We start from the raw sequence: 16,012 nt of genomic DNA, 5'->3' as shown, positions 1-16,012 counted from the left end.
TTAAGATATTTAGTAGCTATTTATAATAACAACCTGAACATTTACAGTTTGGGAAGTGTACTCTTGGTTACAAATGCAGAGTTCATTGTACATATTCACACAACTGGAAAAGCAATCTGTACAGAGAGACCATTCTTTAAAACCTAGTCTTTGCTTTTATTACAGAAAGCACAAGGAAAACATTTTTGGAGGTCTCAAGCTAATTCATGTACTGTCCATTACAGCTTTAAACTAGAAATACACAATGCAGTACTAATTAATACCATTTTAACATGTTAAAACAATGGCTAAGAAATACTGTTGCTAATGCCTTCATTTTTAAAGTAGTTGTTCCCCAAAGAAATGAGTAAATAGAATACTTCTCATGGCACATAACATGATAAAAGAATCACAGGAGAGTTTGCAAATAGAGATGTTAAGTACATTTTCTGTATTCTTAATATCTATATATATTTCTTCTTTTAAAGGTGATACGTTTTACAGAGATTTAGTCAGCTTTGTGTAAAATACCATGTAAATAACATTCAAAACAAAACCACACAAGGTGTCCAAACTGCACACACACAAATAGCCCTTTCTCCTCTGAACAGCCTTACTGGAGTGATGCAACCACTCCTATAAATAAGGGACACTTGCATAACATGGTAGAGGATTAAGCCCTATCAGCATCATTTCAAAACAAATATAGATAAAAGCACACATTGCATGTATTTCTCTAAGCTGTATACAAACAAGTAAGATTTTCATTTAGATTTTAGATACCAGCAGGTACAGTTTCATTATGTTGATACAGAAATGCTAGTTTTAAAACATCCAAAGGAATTTAATGCAGCAGAACAAATGATTGTCAGGTTTGACTGCAGTGTTTTGTGCTGACCATTCATCATACTGGGTGTTTTTTATAAGATACAAGAAAAGAACCCCAAACAGTAACACAAAAAGTTGCTAGGTTATTAAATGGTCCATAAAGCTTCACTCTCTCTATGGAACTAACCAGCAAGCACAAGAGGACTACAACCCTCATTCTAGCTGATGGCAGCTTACTACTGCTCCTGCCTAATTTGGCAGTTCAGTGGTAATGTGGGTGCTTTGCAAAAGCAGGTCCTAGTTAACGTAGATGCAGAAATGCAAGTTTGATGTGCCCTCCTCACCGATATGTAATGAATTCATGTAAAATGCACTTTCCGAAGTGAAGCATACAACACAGTGCTTAACAGCATATAAAAATCCAGCAAGTGGTATTAGTATCATTTACAGATACTTGGGACATCTCCATTGTAACTTTCTGTTCATTACTCTCTACATTCCATAAGGAATCCCACACTGACACACAAGTCAACTGCCTGTTCCACAAAGCCACACAACTATGAAGCAACTTCTACAGAATTCAGTGAACAGGGACAGATTGTTGTCCCGAGATGTAGGAAAACCACAAATGTTCATAATGCATTTCTTACTCCACTCTGTTGTCAGTAACACCACTTCTTATGCATTGAAAACTCATGTTTCCCAGCTTTCCTGTGGTTTTTCCCCCAGGCTCTCTATAGCACTATAGAGTCACACAATCTATTAAAGTCCTTCTTCCATTCTTTTCTAAGTGACAGGTTTTCAGCACTTACTTTAGCTGCAGATTACACAACAGACATGTCTTTTTGTTGTGTCTTCTAATGATAACGCAGCCATATGGAAAAGTTGCAGCAGTTCACCTGGGGACGTGACAGTAGTAGAAAGTAATTTTTAGCTGAAAAGGTGAGTATTAATAAAGGAAAATGAAGTTTAGGAAATGGATTTTTTGCTGATTTGCTTCAGCCTGCAATAGGTTCCTCAGAGTGAAGCTGTGAGGTATTTCAAACTGTGTTAATTACAGGATTACAGTGAGGGACACAGGTAAAAGGCAGGTAGATGACAGTGAGACTGGACTGTCCTGTAAGGTCAGTCAGTATAGAGATTGCCTTGGCAGGTTAAAGTGTCTCAGGCCTCTTGACATATATCCAGATACTTCACCCCTTGCTTGAAAAGCTTCCTGGTTCAACAACTGAAGGGTTGGCTGTGCTACTGAGTATGTCAGCAGATACTTAACAGGTGAAACTTTGGAGCTTCAAATGAACTGAAGCAGTACTGAGGTTTTTATGCCACCTTTGGACACCTATTGAGGATGCTCCTTGGTGCGTTAGTGCGAGCTGGAACCAAATTCACTGATTTGAATTCAGCCAGATGCCTACAGTGTTTGTTCAGGATAAGTGGTTTGGGGACACATCAATGTTTATGTTTTTATCATTTGTTATTATATTTTTGCATATCTTAAATATAAATCTGTTTTCTTTAAAGAACATAATTCAGAGCTTCCGTACTCTGAAATGTAAAAGTGGAAACTTGACAGGTAACCTACTACAGACAGCTTTTATTTGTATAACGCTTGTTACTGCAACAGTGGCGCTAAGAAAACCCCAAAGACACAAGAGTATGATGGTATTTCCCAAGAAAGAAATACCAGATTTAGAAAAATAGATTAAAGTTTCTATCTGTGCACTCCTGTTTTACAGATACCTTTTCAAACCATGTAGTTCTGCAAAAGGTGTGCCCACCCTTGTGTGTGCTTTCCATTAAGGGACAGTGTCTCAATATTAAATCTGCATTAAATTTGTCCTGTAGTGTAAAATGTGTTTGTCTCTTAAAAGAAGATCTCCTGCAGAGGGCAGCATTAAATCAGTATTCAGTGGCCAGGAAACCTAAGCTCTATAACACTCCTTTATAATTCATATTAAACGTACAGGCTAATAAGGCACAGTTACATTGGCCAAGGATGGTTATTTACCCTATGATAAAGCTGGAAATTTCTTACTATTATAATTAATATTATAATTATATCTTACTATTTTAATTAAGCTATGCATTACGGATGGGTGAGTTCCTTATTGTGGCCCAAGAGTCTGCTCTGTTTTGCTGACTGCAGAGCCGTATGCTACATATAAAAATTCATGGGTTCACTCTGAGCTGTGGGCTGGTGCGATAGTAAACACTGCAGACTGAAATCTCTGCTGGTGTAAATCTAGTTCACTGCTGCAGCCAACACATTTGTGCTTGGTTACAGCAGCTGAAACGGGACACTGAGCTTTGCACATGGGAGGAGGGAAGAAAGGAGGCAAACTAGAACACAGGCTTTCTGGTGTGAAAGCCTTGGTCATCACAAACAGGCTTCCTGGGTTGTGGGTTGTTCTGACAACCTCCAAACCACGGGTAATGAATGACCTGTGTCATTCTCCATGGATTGTTTTTTTGTCATGGGTTGATAGCATGTCTTCAACTGCTGAAACCTCAGATGTGTTTTCACTGCTTTGCTCAAGGATTTTATATGCTGAGTTACATAAAAATTGAAATTCTGTAATGATGAAATTACAGAAGACAAAAGCCCCCCATAATATTGGCTTCCTAAAAAGAAAACACATCAGGAAGTCTCTTATCATTAGAAGAAACAGTCTTATTTTTAAAAACACGAGAAAAATCCATTTGGAAATAAATTCATCACCATCATATATACAGCAGGTGTAGAAGCAGTGTGTGCAAAACAGGCAGCACCCCCAGAGAATAAAACAAAGCATATGCCAATGTCTTGTTTTTTAACTAAAATCCCTATACATTAAGGCTTGGAAACAGGTTCAGCTTGGAGTCAAGACTGTATTTTCTCTACCACCTGTTTCATAGCCCAGAGAAATATTCCTGAACTCCCTGGCCAAGTGCACCATTCAACTGCTGATCTCCCCAGGCCAGATCAAGCTGCCAGCACATTTTCAGCACTGAAGTTACAGACATGGGGGTTATTTTCCCATGTTCCCTTTCCCACAAAAGCTTTCGGGAGCATTCCCAAAGCTGACACTTGGGAGCAGCATCACCTCTCCCGCAGCACCTGGACCAGCCAGTAGCAGCTCTGGTGTTAAGTCACGTAATGCATTTGCCATGTACACAGAGCTTTGTAGATGAAAACCTTTTTGGAGGTTTCAAGTGAGTTCTTGTGCCCTCAGGATTCAGTTTGGGAACTCTGCTTCCAAAATTGATTAGACTACAGGATGTTAGAGAGAGAATGATGGTAGTAACTGGAATGATGGTTACAGTTTTAAATAGGACAAGGCTTAGAGAAAGCTGCTTGCCCTCTGTCCCTGGGCACAGGCAGACATGGTTATCCTTAACATAATAGCAACCACTGTGCTTTCATGGTCAGTTAAATTAGACTGAGGAATTTGGGTTTGTAAACTAGAAAACAAAGATAAAACATCGATTTGACTGGTCTTTAGATTCCCCCAGGATCATCAGGTGTGTTACCTAAAACGTCTGTTGTTATGAAGGTAACATATACTTTATCTTTGTCACTAAGTCAATTGCTCAGTCTCAGACTGACCTATATTTCACAAGCATTATTAGCAGCCTCCCTATCATCTTTACTGCTGCTGACATCTAGTGGCAACACTCAGCTCTATTTCTGAATTCCTGTAAAACAAGCTATTCTTTCAAACCAGAGCAGGGGAATAAAGGTTTCCTGGGGGGAAAAAAACACTTTTAAGAGGCTGAGATAATCACTGAGTGTGACTGAGCCTGCCAGTACTACCTACAAGTAAAATTTATCTTTGTGAGCTATTTGCAAACTCAAAAGTATTCAACAAGACCCACATAAACATTTTCATATGGAAGGAAAAAAAGCAATCAACTGATCTGGCGTGGATTTGCTGAGCAAAGCACATCTTTTTTTAACTCTTCCCAATAAGATCATGACTGAACAAACTGCTCTTCTAAATATGCGTGTGCAGAAGGCACATAAAGTCTACACAGATTTCGTCTTAGACTGTGCAATCCATACAGAAGGCAGCAGTGCCTCTAATGCAGTCTGTTGATGCACACGGTACAATTAGTAAGGAACACTCAGAAGAGTCAGAATATAAAGGCCGAACACACTGATCTTAGCTGAGAGATGGGAAGGACTTTGAGTGCAGATCACAGCAAAACCCCTTGTACCTTGTTCTGTTCCCAGGAGCTCTGCTTTCCACAGGTCTCACCTGCATTAGCAATGGAAGGGCTTGCTGGAGTAGAAATATCATCAGCAGATCCTCAGAGATCTTCTGGTTAGTCCCTCGTAGCTGGAGTGGCAATGGGTGCTGTGTACAGCAGGATCCATACCTGCCAGCATTTATGATGGAAATGACAGTGGCAGAAGTCCAGAGAAGCTACTGCATGCAGGCTGCAATGTGTATGCATGCAGTCAGACATCTTGAACACCAGAGTTGCTGCAGGTGTATAGGTGGGTCTCCTCTGTGCTGGACTCACCATGTTTGGGATGCAGAACAAACCAATGCAGAGAGGACATTTTCCTGGGAATTTTCTAGGATGATCACTAAAAGGTTTGGCAGCTGAGGTGATAGCACTGATGGGTATGGGCACCAGAAGCAGTCCTGTACTAGGAAGAGAATTCCAGCCTTCCTCCTTGACTGGCATGGAAACGCTGTGAGTGGTCAGGCTGCAACCCCTTAAACCCCCAGTTAGGTTCAGTTGATGAAAAACGTGTTCTCTTCCTCCATCACAAACAAATGTCTTGGGTTCTGTGGCTGCAGAGGAGGCTCTGTACTGGGAGGGGGACGGCTGCCACGCAGAGCAGTGACAGCAATAGGTAAAGCACTATTCTGGTATTCTGTATCAATGTTTTGCAGGCCTGGCAGTGGTCACAGTTGATGCCTACAAGCACTGGATATTCCACAAGTTGAAGACGGAATACTGACTTGTTTACCTGAAGATAATAGGACTTCGGGGTATTTCCTCAGAGAAAATATAAATTTTAATATAATTTCATAAGCTTTGGAGGTTAGCTTGTCTCGTAGCTTCAGTGATATCAAACTTCTTCAAGTAGGAGCTAGATAGAAAGCTGTTTAGTTTTTGCCAGCGTATGTAAAACAAGACTTTTCTATCTGCATTGTAGATTGTTTGTGGACACTTCCAGATTCTTGTGCTTTCTGCAGTCATTCTGGGGACTGAACTCTCATTGATACCTGTAGAGGTTCCATCAACAGGACACGTGCAGGAATTTGAGTATAGAAGCCCACAGCGTGGTTTGGAATAGTGAATTGCTTTTAGTTTGGAGATGACTGGGGAAAATGGGAAGAACAACTGTACATTAAGGGAAAAGTTACAGATCTTCTTCCCCATGACATCAATGAGAGATTTGCCTTCAACCTTCCAGAGACGAAGATTTTTAGCTTTAATTTGGGACAGTAAAGGGGTTTTTCAAAAGCACTAAAAGACAGTGGGAGCTCATTCAGCTGCTCCCAATGCCTTTAAAAACCCCGCCACCAAAAGTGATAGCTGACAACATGAAATGGAAGTAAATAAAATGCATTTTCATTGCTGTTTTGAGTTACATAATTCTTGTTTCTTGATTTGTTAGTTGATCTGAATTTACATGGATTTTTCATCTGTATGGTGGCCAAGAAAATGGTCAGTAACTGGTAAAGATGCAGAGTACAGCCGCAAAGCAAGCAATGTGTAGGTGTAGACCCTAAGAGGGTAACAAAACCAGGTAACAGAAGTTCACTGCCTACAGCCATAAGTCTTTTGTGTCCACATCTACCAATCTAGATGGCCTTTCCGGTACCGGCAGATAACAGATGTTCCCAGATGACTTAAAGGCATTCAAGGACACATAGGACCCAGGCACGGATAAGAACTCACAGACATCAGTCAAACGTCACTGCATGGAGCACTGACCATGTTCCTGCTGCTCTTCAGAACACAGAGCAAGAACTCCCTTAGCGCTAGGTCAGCTTGTGCAGACAGATTGCCCCTGGACGGGTGCATCCTTCAAGTCTTCTCTGGCAGCAGCTCCATAAGAGATGCAGCAGAACAAGGATCTAACAGAGGGTTCGGCTCTACTCAATGCACCAGAAATTGCTCCCTTCTGTATTCTCTAAAACCCAGGCCACAAAGAGCCCTGATATTGTGACTGAGCCCTTAATTTCACCCCAAAACGCCCACACAGAGCCTAGCAACTTGTATTGGGCTAAAGTATTTCCTCCAGAAATGAGCTATTAAATCAAAAAGGCATTAAAGTGATGGGGATTACATCACTGGTCTGGTGAGGATTAACCAGTCTCACCATTAAAAAGCCATGTCTGTCTGTATTTGATTTTTGTGTAGCTTTAGCTTCTATCCATTGGATGGATATTTGTACATCTTTCCCTGTTAAGTTTAAAACCTCATTAATAGAATGTGTCTCCTCCCTTTAAAGGAATCTGATTGCTTCTTGATCTTCACTGGAAGCTGAAAAGGGTCTGCTGTAAGCGATTTTCCTCCCTGAAATAACTTTTTATGGCTCTTCACTGCACAATCTCTATTTTTTACAACATCTTTAAAAATGAACAGTGGAATAGTTGGCACATTTTTAATTGGATCTCGTTTATGCCATATGCAGATACCAAAATCATAATCCTCTTTTCGTTCATTACCCTGCTCTGCATGGGATGTGCCCGAGACAAGGTAACCTAAAGAAAGAGACTGAAAAAGGGGAGAAGAAAGAGGACAAGGGGGATGTGCAGAGTTACTGAGTTTACAATTAAAACCATGTGAACCAAGAAAAATCCAATGCAGATGAACCCTACAAACCAAACCAGTTAAATACTCCAAATTCCCATGTTCTGGGAGCCCCAAAAGCAACATTATGTGCTCTGTTGTCTAAGAACAGAATAAAACAGAGCCCTCCCTGTCCTGCAGCTCCCTATGCTGAAAGTACCACTGGGGTTTTGTGGTTTGGAATCCTGCAGTGAAGGGTTCTTGAGGAATTCGGGTTCTGCAGTAACCAAGTGCTGGCACATCTTCAGCCACAGACCCAGGACAGGACTCAGAGGTGCTTCCTCTTCATAAAAGCAAGCTTTTCTTGATAGTAGTGGAAATAACCACAAGTAGTCGAGGTGGTTCCGTTTAGCCAAAGAATTGCTATTTCCATCCCACCAACAGCAGGTAGCAATGACTGGCTTTGTTTCCTCTGCAAGTTGCAAGTCCTTTTGGTTGACCAGATGATACACACAGCAGCTTCTCCTGCATTTTTAGGGCTGCAGCCTTTTCTTCTTTGTTTTCAGCCAGGTTTTTTCACCCTTTTAATGTGCATGTGCAATGCAAGTACAGAATTGAGAGGCGAAAGAGGACAGGGATCTCTCCCTCTTTCCATGCGATAAGGCACACGGGGCAACACACTGTCCAGTAGTATTAGTTCACACAGCAACACAGCAGTGAACACTGTTCATTCCCAGCTACTGTCAGTGGTACCTGTATCAAATCCTGATGTTATCATGTGTTATCTTATGGGCTTGGGAACTTTATAATATTTTCAGAGTCCAGCAATGACAGAATCCAGTATAAAAAAAGGTCAATATATTACTGTTGAAAGTTTTTTTTTTCCTTTTTTTATACAAAAATTAAAAAGATCCAAATATATCACATTATTTACATACTGTGCTTCATGCTTAGAGATCACTGAAAAAGAACACACAGATAAACATTGTAGTCAGAGGAACGCTCCATTCGTTACTCTTAGGGATCTCATCGTTAGTATTATGAGGATTGGCATTCAGATTTCTTTTCATATTAACTTTACATCCACATGGCTTACCACAGAATTAAAAACCTTTACATGCTAAGGGTGTGCGCAGTTCTAACCAAGGGTTTGCATCCAGTTAGTAACATGCTTGCTGTTATCTCAAACTCTGTCCATATACCGCACGTTTGAAACTGGGTTAGTGGTTCCACTCAGCTTCACTGCCTACTTTTCCTGGAGAATGAGGTTACAGCCTCCTACAAGTCTGGATCAAGCCCCAATCTTACAGGGGGACATGTCTCCTCATTCTGCCTTTATACTTGCAACCTCTGGCTGTTGTGGCTATGTGAAATGGTAGGAACTCCCTGACCATCCACACCCAGATTCACTGAAGCCATGTAGTGATGGTGGATTATAATTACAATGGCAGAAAAGTCTTTGTTTGGAAATAAATGTTTTGTAACTCTGCAACAAAGAGTGAATCCACTGTAAAAGTCTCAGCTAGAGGGTATGGGCTAAGTCACACCAGCACATTTTGCAGAGTGATGCAGTCTTTGTATAAGTGGTTCCTAAACTGGCTGGCCCATAATAAAAGCTTAGCCTGAGCAAGCCTGGAAAAAAGGCATTGCTACCCACAGTATCAACAAGAATGATACGTCATTTTTGGTTCCCTAACACCAGCCTATAGCTGTGGGGAACAAGACATGAAGCTAGATGGAACCTTGCCTCTTCTAATGCATGACATATGTCTGCCAAGCATGCAACATGGTGCTTAAAGGATGTACAACAGTGCAAACAATCGCCATGCAGCAAACAGAACTACTCAGGACCTGCTCAAGGCTTTACAATTATTAGTACTGTACCTTATGCCAACATCCTGCTACTGGCAGTCCATCTGGTCCCTGCAAAATTGAGAGCATAGACTGAGTTTCCATTGACACTGACTCAGGTGTCAGGACCCCAAAACCTGAAGCTCGGTCTTCACCACAAAAGGTTTAGCAGCACTATTAATTACCATGCAAAACCCCATTTACTTGTATGCACAGAAATAACTATGCAGGCAATGTAACCCGTATTTCACCACACAAAACTGAATACACCCCAGGGTAAGAAAAAAACCCAGCCTACACTTGCTTTTTCCTTCAAACAGAAAGGAATATGTGAACAAATACAGAACTTTGGAAGCACAGTAAATTACCTTCATAATCTGCTTTATAAAACAGTGGGTTTTGCAATCAGACATATATGGAAAGCATGATGTGGAAATGTGTTTTTTTTGTTAATATGAGCTTTTTAGTTTGGGGCAGTGATGTAATTTCTGTTCTGGATGATAGCCTTATTGTGTTAAATTCGATCCTGCAGTACTTAGTTTCTTTAAGAAATCTTGCTGAACTGATGGAAATGCCTATGGAAATGGTCATGACTATGACCATTGACTATGGAAGCTATTGAAATAAGTGGACTATGCAAAAGCAGCGAAACTATTCGTCTTGTTCTGATGGAGATAACAAGAAACAGAAATCAAAGCCAGAAGAGCTTACTTACCAGGAGGGAAACACTGAAAAGGAAGGAGCCCCTTAGAAGAGGAACAGGCTATGTGTGACCAACTCTTTCAAGATACTTTAGCTGACTTGCGCTGCCTTTTCTGATGCTGGATTTGTTTTAAGGCTCTTGGATCTCTGGTTGCATGAATTTCTGCATGTAGAGCTACAGAGAGCACACATGCACTGACCCTGCCCTCAGAGCCACCTCCACGTTACCCGGGGGTGGAAGCCACGAGGATGCGTGCGCAGCGGAGAGAACTGCCAGTGCAAACACAGGTCAAAACTGCATTTTTACATTTTTTACTGTAAATGTCAGTCATCACATTTTTTGTATTCTGTATTGATTTTATATGTAAAATAGCCTATGCCCAATAAAACAGATGCAGTGAGTAAGGTTACCCTCTCGATGCTCGGAGTGTAACAGGTTGAGTTATTTGCATGTGCTTTCCTGTAACATTAGTTAGAGCACACACACACATTTTTCTGCTGATACCAGTCATATTTTGGGTCGTAAGTAGTGCAATTTGTACATTTGCCACAGGTGTATGGGGTGAAGGGGACAAGGTACAGAGCAGTAATTTGACCTAGAAAGGTCCTGATCTGTTAAAGCACATCCTGATGCCAGTGGGCGCAGGGTTGATTTCTGCCCTGGGCTTTTTCTGCCTCCCTTGCACTCAAAATACTTGTGGCCATCACAGAAGTCCACACGTTTCTACCACGCTGCACTTGAGTGATCCCAGAATGACTTGTCAACTTCAAAAGAGCTTTGCAACCTGTGTGAGGCTCATGGTCATGCTCCTGGACTGAAAGCCATCACTGAGAACGCAGCAAGCCTCCACCCTACAGTGGGGTGGAGAATGAAGATGACACTCCCAGAGCCAACATGCAACTAACCCTCATGTGCGTAAGCAGGAAGACATGCAAGTGCTTTACTGACTAATCATATAGTAGGTTACATATTGGAGAAATCACCTCCTGCAGTTTACAGTGCCTTCAGTACAGATAGTTTTCTATATAGTGTTTTCTATATAGTTAAGATGGGAGATACTTGGTAAACAGAAGATCTCTGGGGTTGAAGCGGGCCTGCTGCTAGTAATTGGTTTCTTTGACACATATGAAAGTAATTTAACTTCTTGAAAGAGAGACAGCTTACTGCCCTTTTGTTTCTCTGAAGACAACTGCAAATCATCGAACATGCAGCATTTTCCATGGTCAATAAAATGAAACTAAAACAATGACCTCTTCTAACCCGTTGTGCAGAGCTCTCTTGGGGAGTAGAGCACGAACTTCACTGCGTAACCACTGCCCTTCAACCTGAGGTGCATGCTGACACCACAGATGCAGTGACCTGTTCTCTGCAGAGTTAGCCATTCATTTCAGGAAGGCTTTCCAAAACCTAGCTAGGAATCAGACTTCCAGCAGCACAGGCACAAGGCAACCAAACTGGGCCATAGGTGCTGAGGGAAAGCAGAACTAACTTATCATAAAGGGCGAACATCCCCTAACGTGATCTCCCATTGCTTATATTCCTTATCTAAAGCAATTTTAACTAGGAGGGAAAAGGCACAGCACATCGGCATCCTTCCCTGTGAATGCCTGAGTGAAACATCTTGTTCCAGCCCTGCTGCCTGATGTCCCTTCCTCTCCCTGGAGGGGTTCACTGGAACAGGGCTTGGCCACAGCAGAAACACACACAAGCCATGCAAGAAGAGGAAAGAGAGCAGATACTGTACCAAAGGGCAGGGCACGCTCACCCCGTCCAGGCCTGGTAAACCTGGGTCCCTTGTGCAGCCTGCAGTGCTGCGATCTGCCTGTTTGGAAACACAACTGCTTGTTGAGAGGGAGAAAGGGCATGGGAGTTACTCAGACTCCAGGACTTTGCACCTTTATTTCTGATGACACAGCAAGTCAGCAGAGGGGTTTATGGCAGGGAATTCACAGGCACACAGAGCCTGTCATCTGGGAAAGATCTTCTATACACTAACCAGAGATTCACATTTGTAACAGCGCAGTGAAAAGGATGAGGGTTAAATCATCCAACATGTTGAGGGAGGAAGGGTGATCCGTCAGGAGCAATCAGATTAATTGTAGTTCACATTCAATCTCAGAGCAAAATAAAGCGTAGTGGCTGGAAGAGCTTTTTGCAGGGATAGTGGAGCTGTACAACAGCTTTGATGGACAAAACTGTGCTGACAGGGGGAGAAAAAGTCACTTTTAGACAAGAAATGGGGGTTTGGAGCCTGTTGGAGCAGGTACCTGGCACTACAAATTACATGCCTCTGGACTAAGGTCCAACAGCCACATTTAAGGCCAGTTCGGATGAGGCTTGCAGCAACCTGCTCTAGTGGAAGGTGTCCCTGCCTGTGGCAGGGAGTTGGAACTGGATGAGCTTTAAGGTCCCTTCCAATCCAAACCATATGATTCTATGCTTTAAGAAGTTTCCAACTGATAAAAATGCCTCAAAGCATTTAAGGGAAAGGATCTCTCTGGTTTTAGTCATCATATGAAAAGCAGTGATGGAGGAGGTAGATTTTACCAGGCCAAGTAACTTATTATAAACCAGGACAGGTTTTTTTTTCTGGGCCCTGTCAAAGGAATGATTGGTTCTGGAAGTGGACGTGGGAGATCCACCTTCCTTAGGCTCAAACACACAGGAGTTACCTGGAAAGCCTCTCTGCGCACACACTGCTTGGTGATGGACCAGGCTGTGTTCAGGAAGGAACAGGTCTGAGCCAGTCTCTTCTCCCAGAGGTGCTTTTTGGCATCCTGAGGAGCTCCAGCTCCTCCATCACTTACCTTTGGCAGCACCAAGATGCCACCAGCTCTGAACCACATCCCCACACAGAGCAGCGAGAGCCAGGCTCACCCCTCGCTTGGTTTGCGGAGATGAAGGGATGGAGCTGACCTTGCTTTCTAACTCCATCCACTGCACTGAGTTATTCCCCGATTTCCAATGTACTCAAAAGCCAGGCCAGCAGCGTCACCAGGGCGCACTATCTCCCGAAGAGCGTTACTGAAGCCCATTGTTCCCGACTACAATAAGAAGGTCTTTATACAAAGATTCTTTCTTTTTACTGCTGTGGCTTGCTCCCATCTGGCCAGTGAGGAGCCCTTAGAGCGAGCAGGGAGCTTCCAGCAGTGCAGATAAACCATTAGGAAAAGTGAGAAAACAATAACCATCTGCTCTGATTTACTGCAGAATAAAGAACGAACCGAGCCCTCCCTCCCTTTGCCTGGCTGCAAACCCGCGTCTCCTTTCCCATCCCGGCTTAGGATGAGTGAAATAAAGGACGTACCACGGGGCAAGGCTGATCCAGTCCGGGGGGGCCTGGTTCCCCCTTCTGCCCTTTGGCTCCTTTTCTGCCCGGTATTCCTCGCTCACCCTGTTGGCACAGAAGGAAGGCATCAGAAACACCTTGGCTGCGAGTCACACAGCGCTTGCAGAACCCCACCCCTCACCCAGAGCAGGGGTGTTTGTACCAGTGTAACCACACCTGGGCAGTTAAAGCACTGTGAACACCTGCAGTTAAAGCTGTGTGGAGACATTTTAATAGATAATTTGGTAACAGAATGATTAAATGACTGGTTTCTACTGTGTGACAGTGGGAGCATCAGCTTCCAGCACTGCCCTGTGCTCAGATGAGTTCCTGTCTCTGGCTGGGCATCTCTTTATTTGAGGATCCCTGAACAAAGCCTTTGACTCTGGTCCATTTTCAAGGTCTATAAACCCAAACTAGCAATTCTTTATAACCTGGAGCTGTCAGGGTGCTCCATTTCCCCACAATGATTGTGCTGGAGGGGGGCAGGATTGCAGAAAGCATTTCCCAACGGGTGGGAATTAACTGGATGTCCTGCCCTATGCTGGGACCAAGCAAATACTTGTGCACAGAGAAGGCCTTACAGGGATGACCAAACACAGCCAGGCTGGATGGGGAACCAGCACCCAGGGCAAGAGCATCATCCTACCCCATGAGCATCTCTACAGCCAGAACCCACTCACCTTCTCGCCTCTTTCACTTCGCTCTCCTTTCTCTCCTCTGAGACCTGGGAAACCCTGTCACAACCAGTTTTAGGTGGAGAAGGGGAAGAAAAGAGGTTGGCGTGTTTAGTGTGTGAAACTAAACTTCCTCAGCTCAACGTAAGCAATCTCCAGCAACCAACCCATCCTCCCATGGTGAAGAATATGATACTTTCTTCCCGATGACTTGATATGCCATCAGTTTCTAATGAAAGCTGGTGCTTTACCGTACCCCAGTAACATTGCAGCTATTAGAGTCTTATTTCACTGAATCCAAGTATTCTCAATTGGAAAGGGAAACCCCCACAGCATCTTTAGCTGAGCAGTTTCTGCTGTGCAATGGAATAATCCATCAACTGGCCTCAATTAAGCCCTTTCCTACAGACATTGTTCCATAGGCATCATATTTAAGGGACAGCAGTCTATAAAGGGTTAGATACATACTTCTCTAATAATCTCAAGCAGTTTGATGGCCTTTACCCATGCGTTCATGTTTCTACATATCACAATGAATGTTTTCCATACTCACATCCAATCCTGGCTCCCCCGGCTTTCCCTGCAGTGGTAAAAATACAAGTTAAGACATGCTGTATCCAGTTTGTTTTTGCAGCAAGCTTATACCCAGTTAGTGAAATACAGTGCGCGCTCAACAGCCCTTGGGCTTGAAGGGGAGCCCCTCACCACACATTGGGGTAGTGCTGGTAATCCCAGCTCTGCTGGGACCCACTATGGAAGGAGTTTACAGCCCCTCTTTTAGGATTCCACCACAGCATCACTATTGCTTTCCCACACTGATAGTTACCTTCTCTCCTTTGGTACCGGGTAAACCGATGAGCCCTGGAGCGCCCGGGAGACCCTTGGAGAAAGGAGATAACACAGCATTGGGATAACTGCTTTACAGGGTTCTCTTGATGGCCAGAAATGAGACACAGGAAAACAACTCACAGCGGGTCCAGTGTGGCCGTGGTCGCCCTTCTCCCCACTGTCACCTTTTTCTCCCTTTGCACCGTCCAAGCCCTGCAGAAATGAATTGGCATCAGGCAAGATGACCTGGCAGCTCTGCCTCCTCATGCATCCACCACCTGCTGCCGCATCTCTGGGGGTGCTTATACCCCTGCTGCTGTTAATGCCTTCCTCTTGACTGCATCATATAAGGAAGCAGTTGTAAATACAGGTTTATGCTGTGGGTTTGGAAGCCCTGACTTGCATGTGCCAGTGGCTCCCAGGACTGTGCTGGAAGGAGATTTAGGATCGTAAATGTGTTTGGAAGGAGAAATAGCCTGTTTGCCGCAACGCCAAACTGCTCAACAGCATCACCAAGGGATGTGTTGTCACAGAAACATCAGTCCCCAGAGCTGACAGCCCTTTGTGAGCCTGTAAATAATGCACTGGCAGCTGGGGAGCAGTGGGTGACATTTCATTTATTGACTTACTTTAGGCCCCTGGATTCCTGGAGGACCCTGCAGGAAAGACAATGGTGCATTTGAGCTAAAGACAATTTCAGAACCGAGCCCCAAAGGTTGCTTCCCAAACCATTTCTTGCTCAAATCATGGGCTGACAATGGCCAAATATTTCTTTTCAAGACAGGTGGCAAAAGATTCTGACGTCAAATCAGGAGGGAAAAGGAACTGGAAAAGAGCACTTTGTGACAATAAAGCTCTGCAACACGAGCTGTGCTGAATGAAGTGACAGCAAGCTCTGGAGGGTGGCATCCTGCCACCGTGGCCCTCCAAGCCTGGCACATCCTGGCCTTTCTGATGCCCCTGACAGCTCCTCAGCCTTTTAGAGCATCGTAGGTACCAAACACCTTAGAGCTCTGCACCAAAACTGCTCATCACCACCCGCATCCTCGCCCACTGCAGTCGATGCCACAAAACTTAATG

At 43.5% G+C, this 16,012-nt stretch overlaps 2 protein-coding genes across 3 annotated transcripts in view; one reads left to right on the top strand and one right to left on the bottom strand.

Moving 5' to 3' along the window:
* HNRNPAB (heterogeneous nuclear ribonucleoprotein A/B) overlaps positions 1 to 10,518 on the top strand; it is a 30,530-nt gene extending 20,012 nt beyond the window's left edge. For both annotated transcript variants that reach the window (XM_061456992.1, XM_061456994.1), the window contains one exon: positions 5,694 to 10,518. The gene's annotated coding sequence lies outside the window, so the exon portion shown is untranslated. The remainder of the gene's footprint in view (positions 1 to 5,693) is intronic.
* A 405-nt stretch (positions 10,519 to 10,923) lies between these two features.
* Positions 10,924 to 16,012, bottom strand: part of LOC133271267 (collagen alpha-1(XXIII) chain-like) — a gene marked incomplete at its 5' end in the record, with an annotated part of 171,518 nt that continues 166,429 nt past the window's right edge. The window contains 8 exons of the mRNA XM_061457214.1: positions 10,924 to 10,950; positions 11,844 to 11,921; positions 13,407 to 13,493; positions 14,111 to 14,164; positions 14,658 to 14,684; positions 14,931 to 14,984; positions 15,074 to 15,145; positions 15,562 to 15,588. Coding sequence (XP_061313198.1) covers positions 10,924 to 10,950; positions 11,844 to 11,921; positions 13,407 to 13,493; positions 14,111 to 14,164; positions 14,658 to 14,684; positions 14,931 to 14,984; positions 15,074 to 15,145; positions 15,562 to 15,588 — 426 coding nt within the window. The remainder of the gene's footprint in view (positions 10,951 to 11,843; positions 11,922 to 13,406; positions 13,494 to 14,110; positions 14,165 to 14,657; positions 14,685 to 14,930; positions 14,985 to 15,073; positions 15,146 to 15,561; positions 15,589 to 16,012) is intronic.

Source organism: Pezoporus flaviventris, unplaced genomic scaffold (genome assembly GCF_033815535.1).
Source record: "Pezoporus flaviventris isolate CSIRO_AGI_PZ_B2104156 unplaced genomic scaffold, CSIRO_AGI_Pfla_v1 ptg000023l, whole genome shotgun sequence".
NCBI classification, from domain to species: Eukaryota; Metazoa; Chordata; class Aves; order Psittaciformes; family Psittacidae; genus Pezoporus; species Pezoporus flaviventris.
Note: the sequence above shows the minus strand (reverse complement) of the source record. Positions and strands in the feature narration are given on the sequence as shown.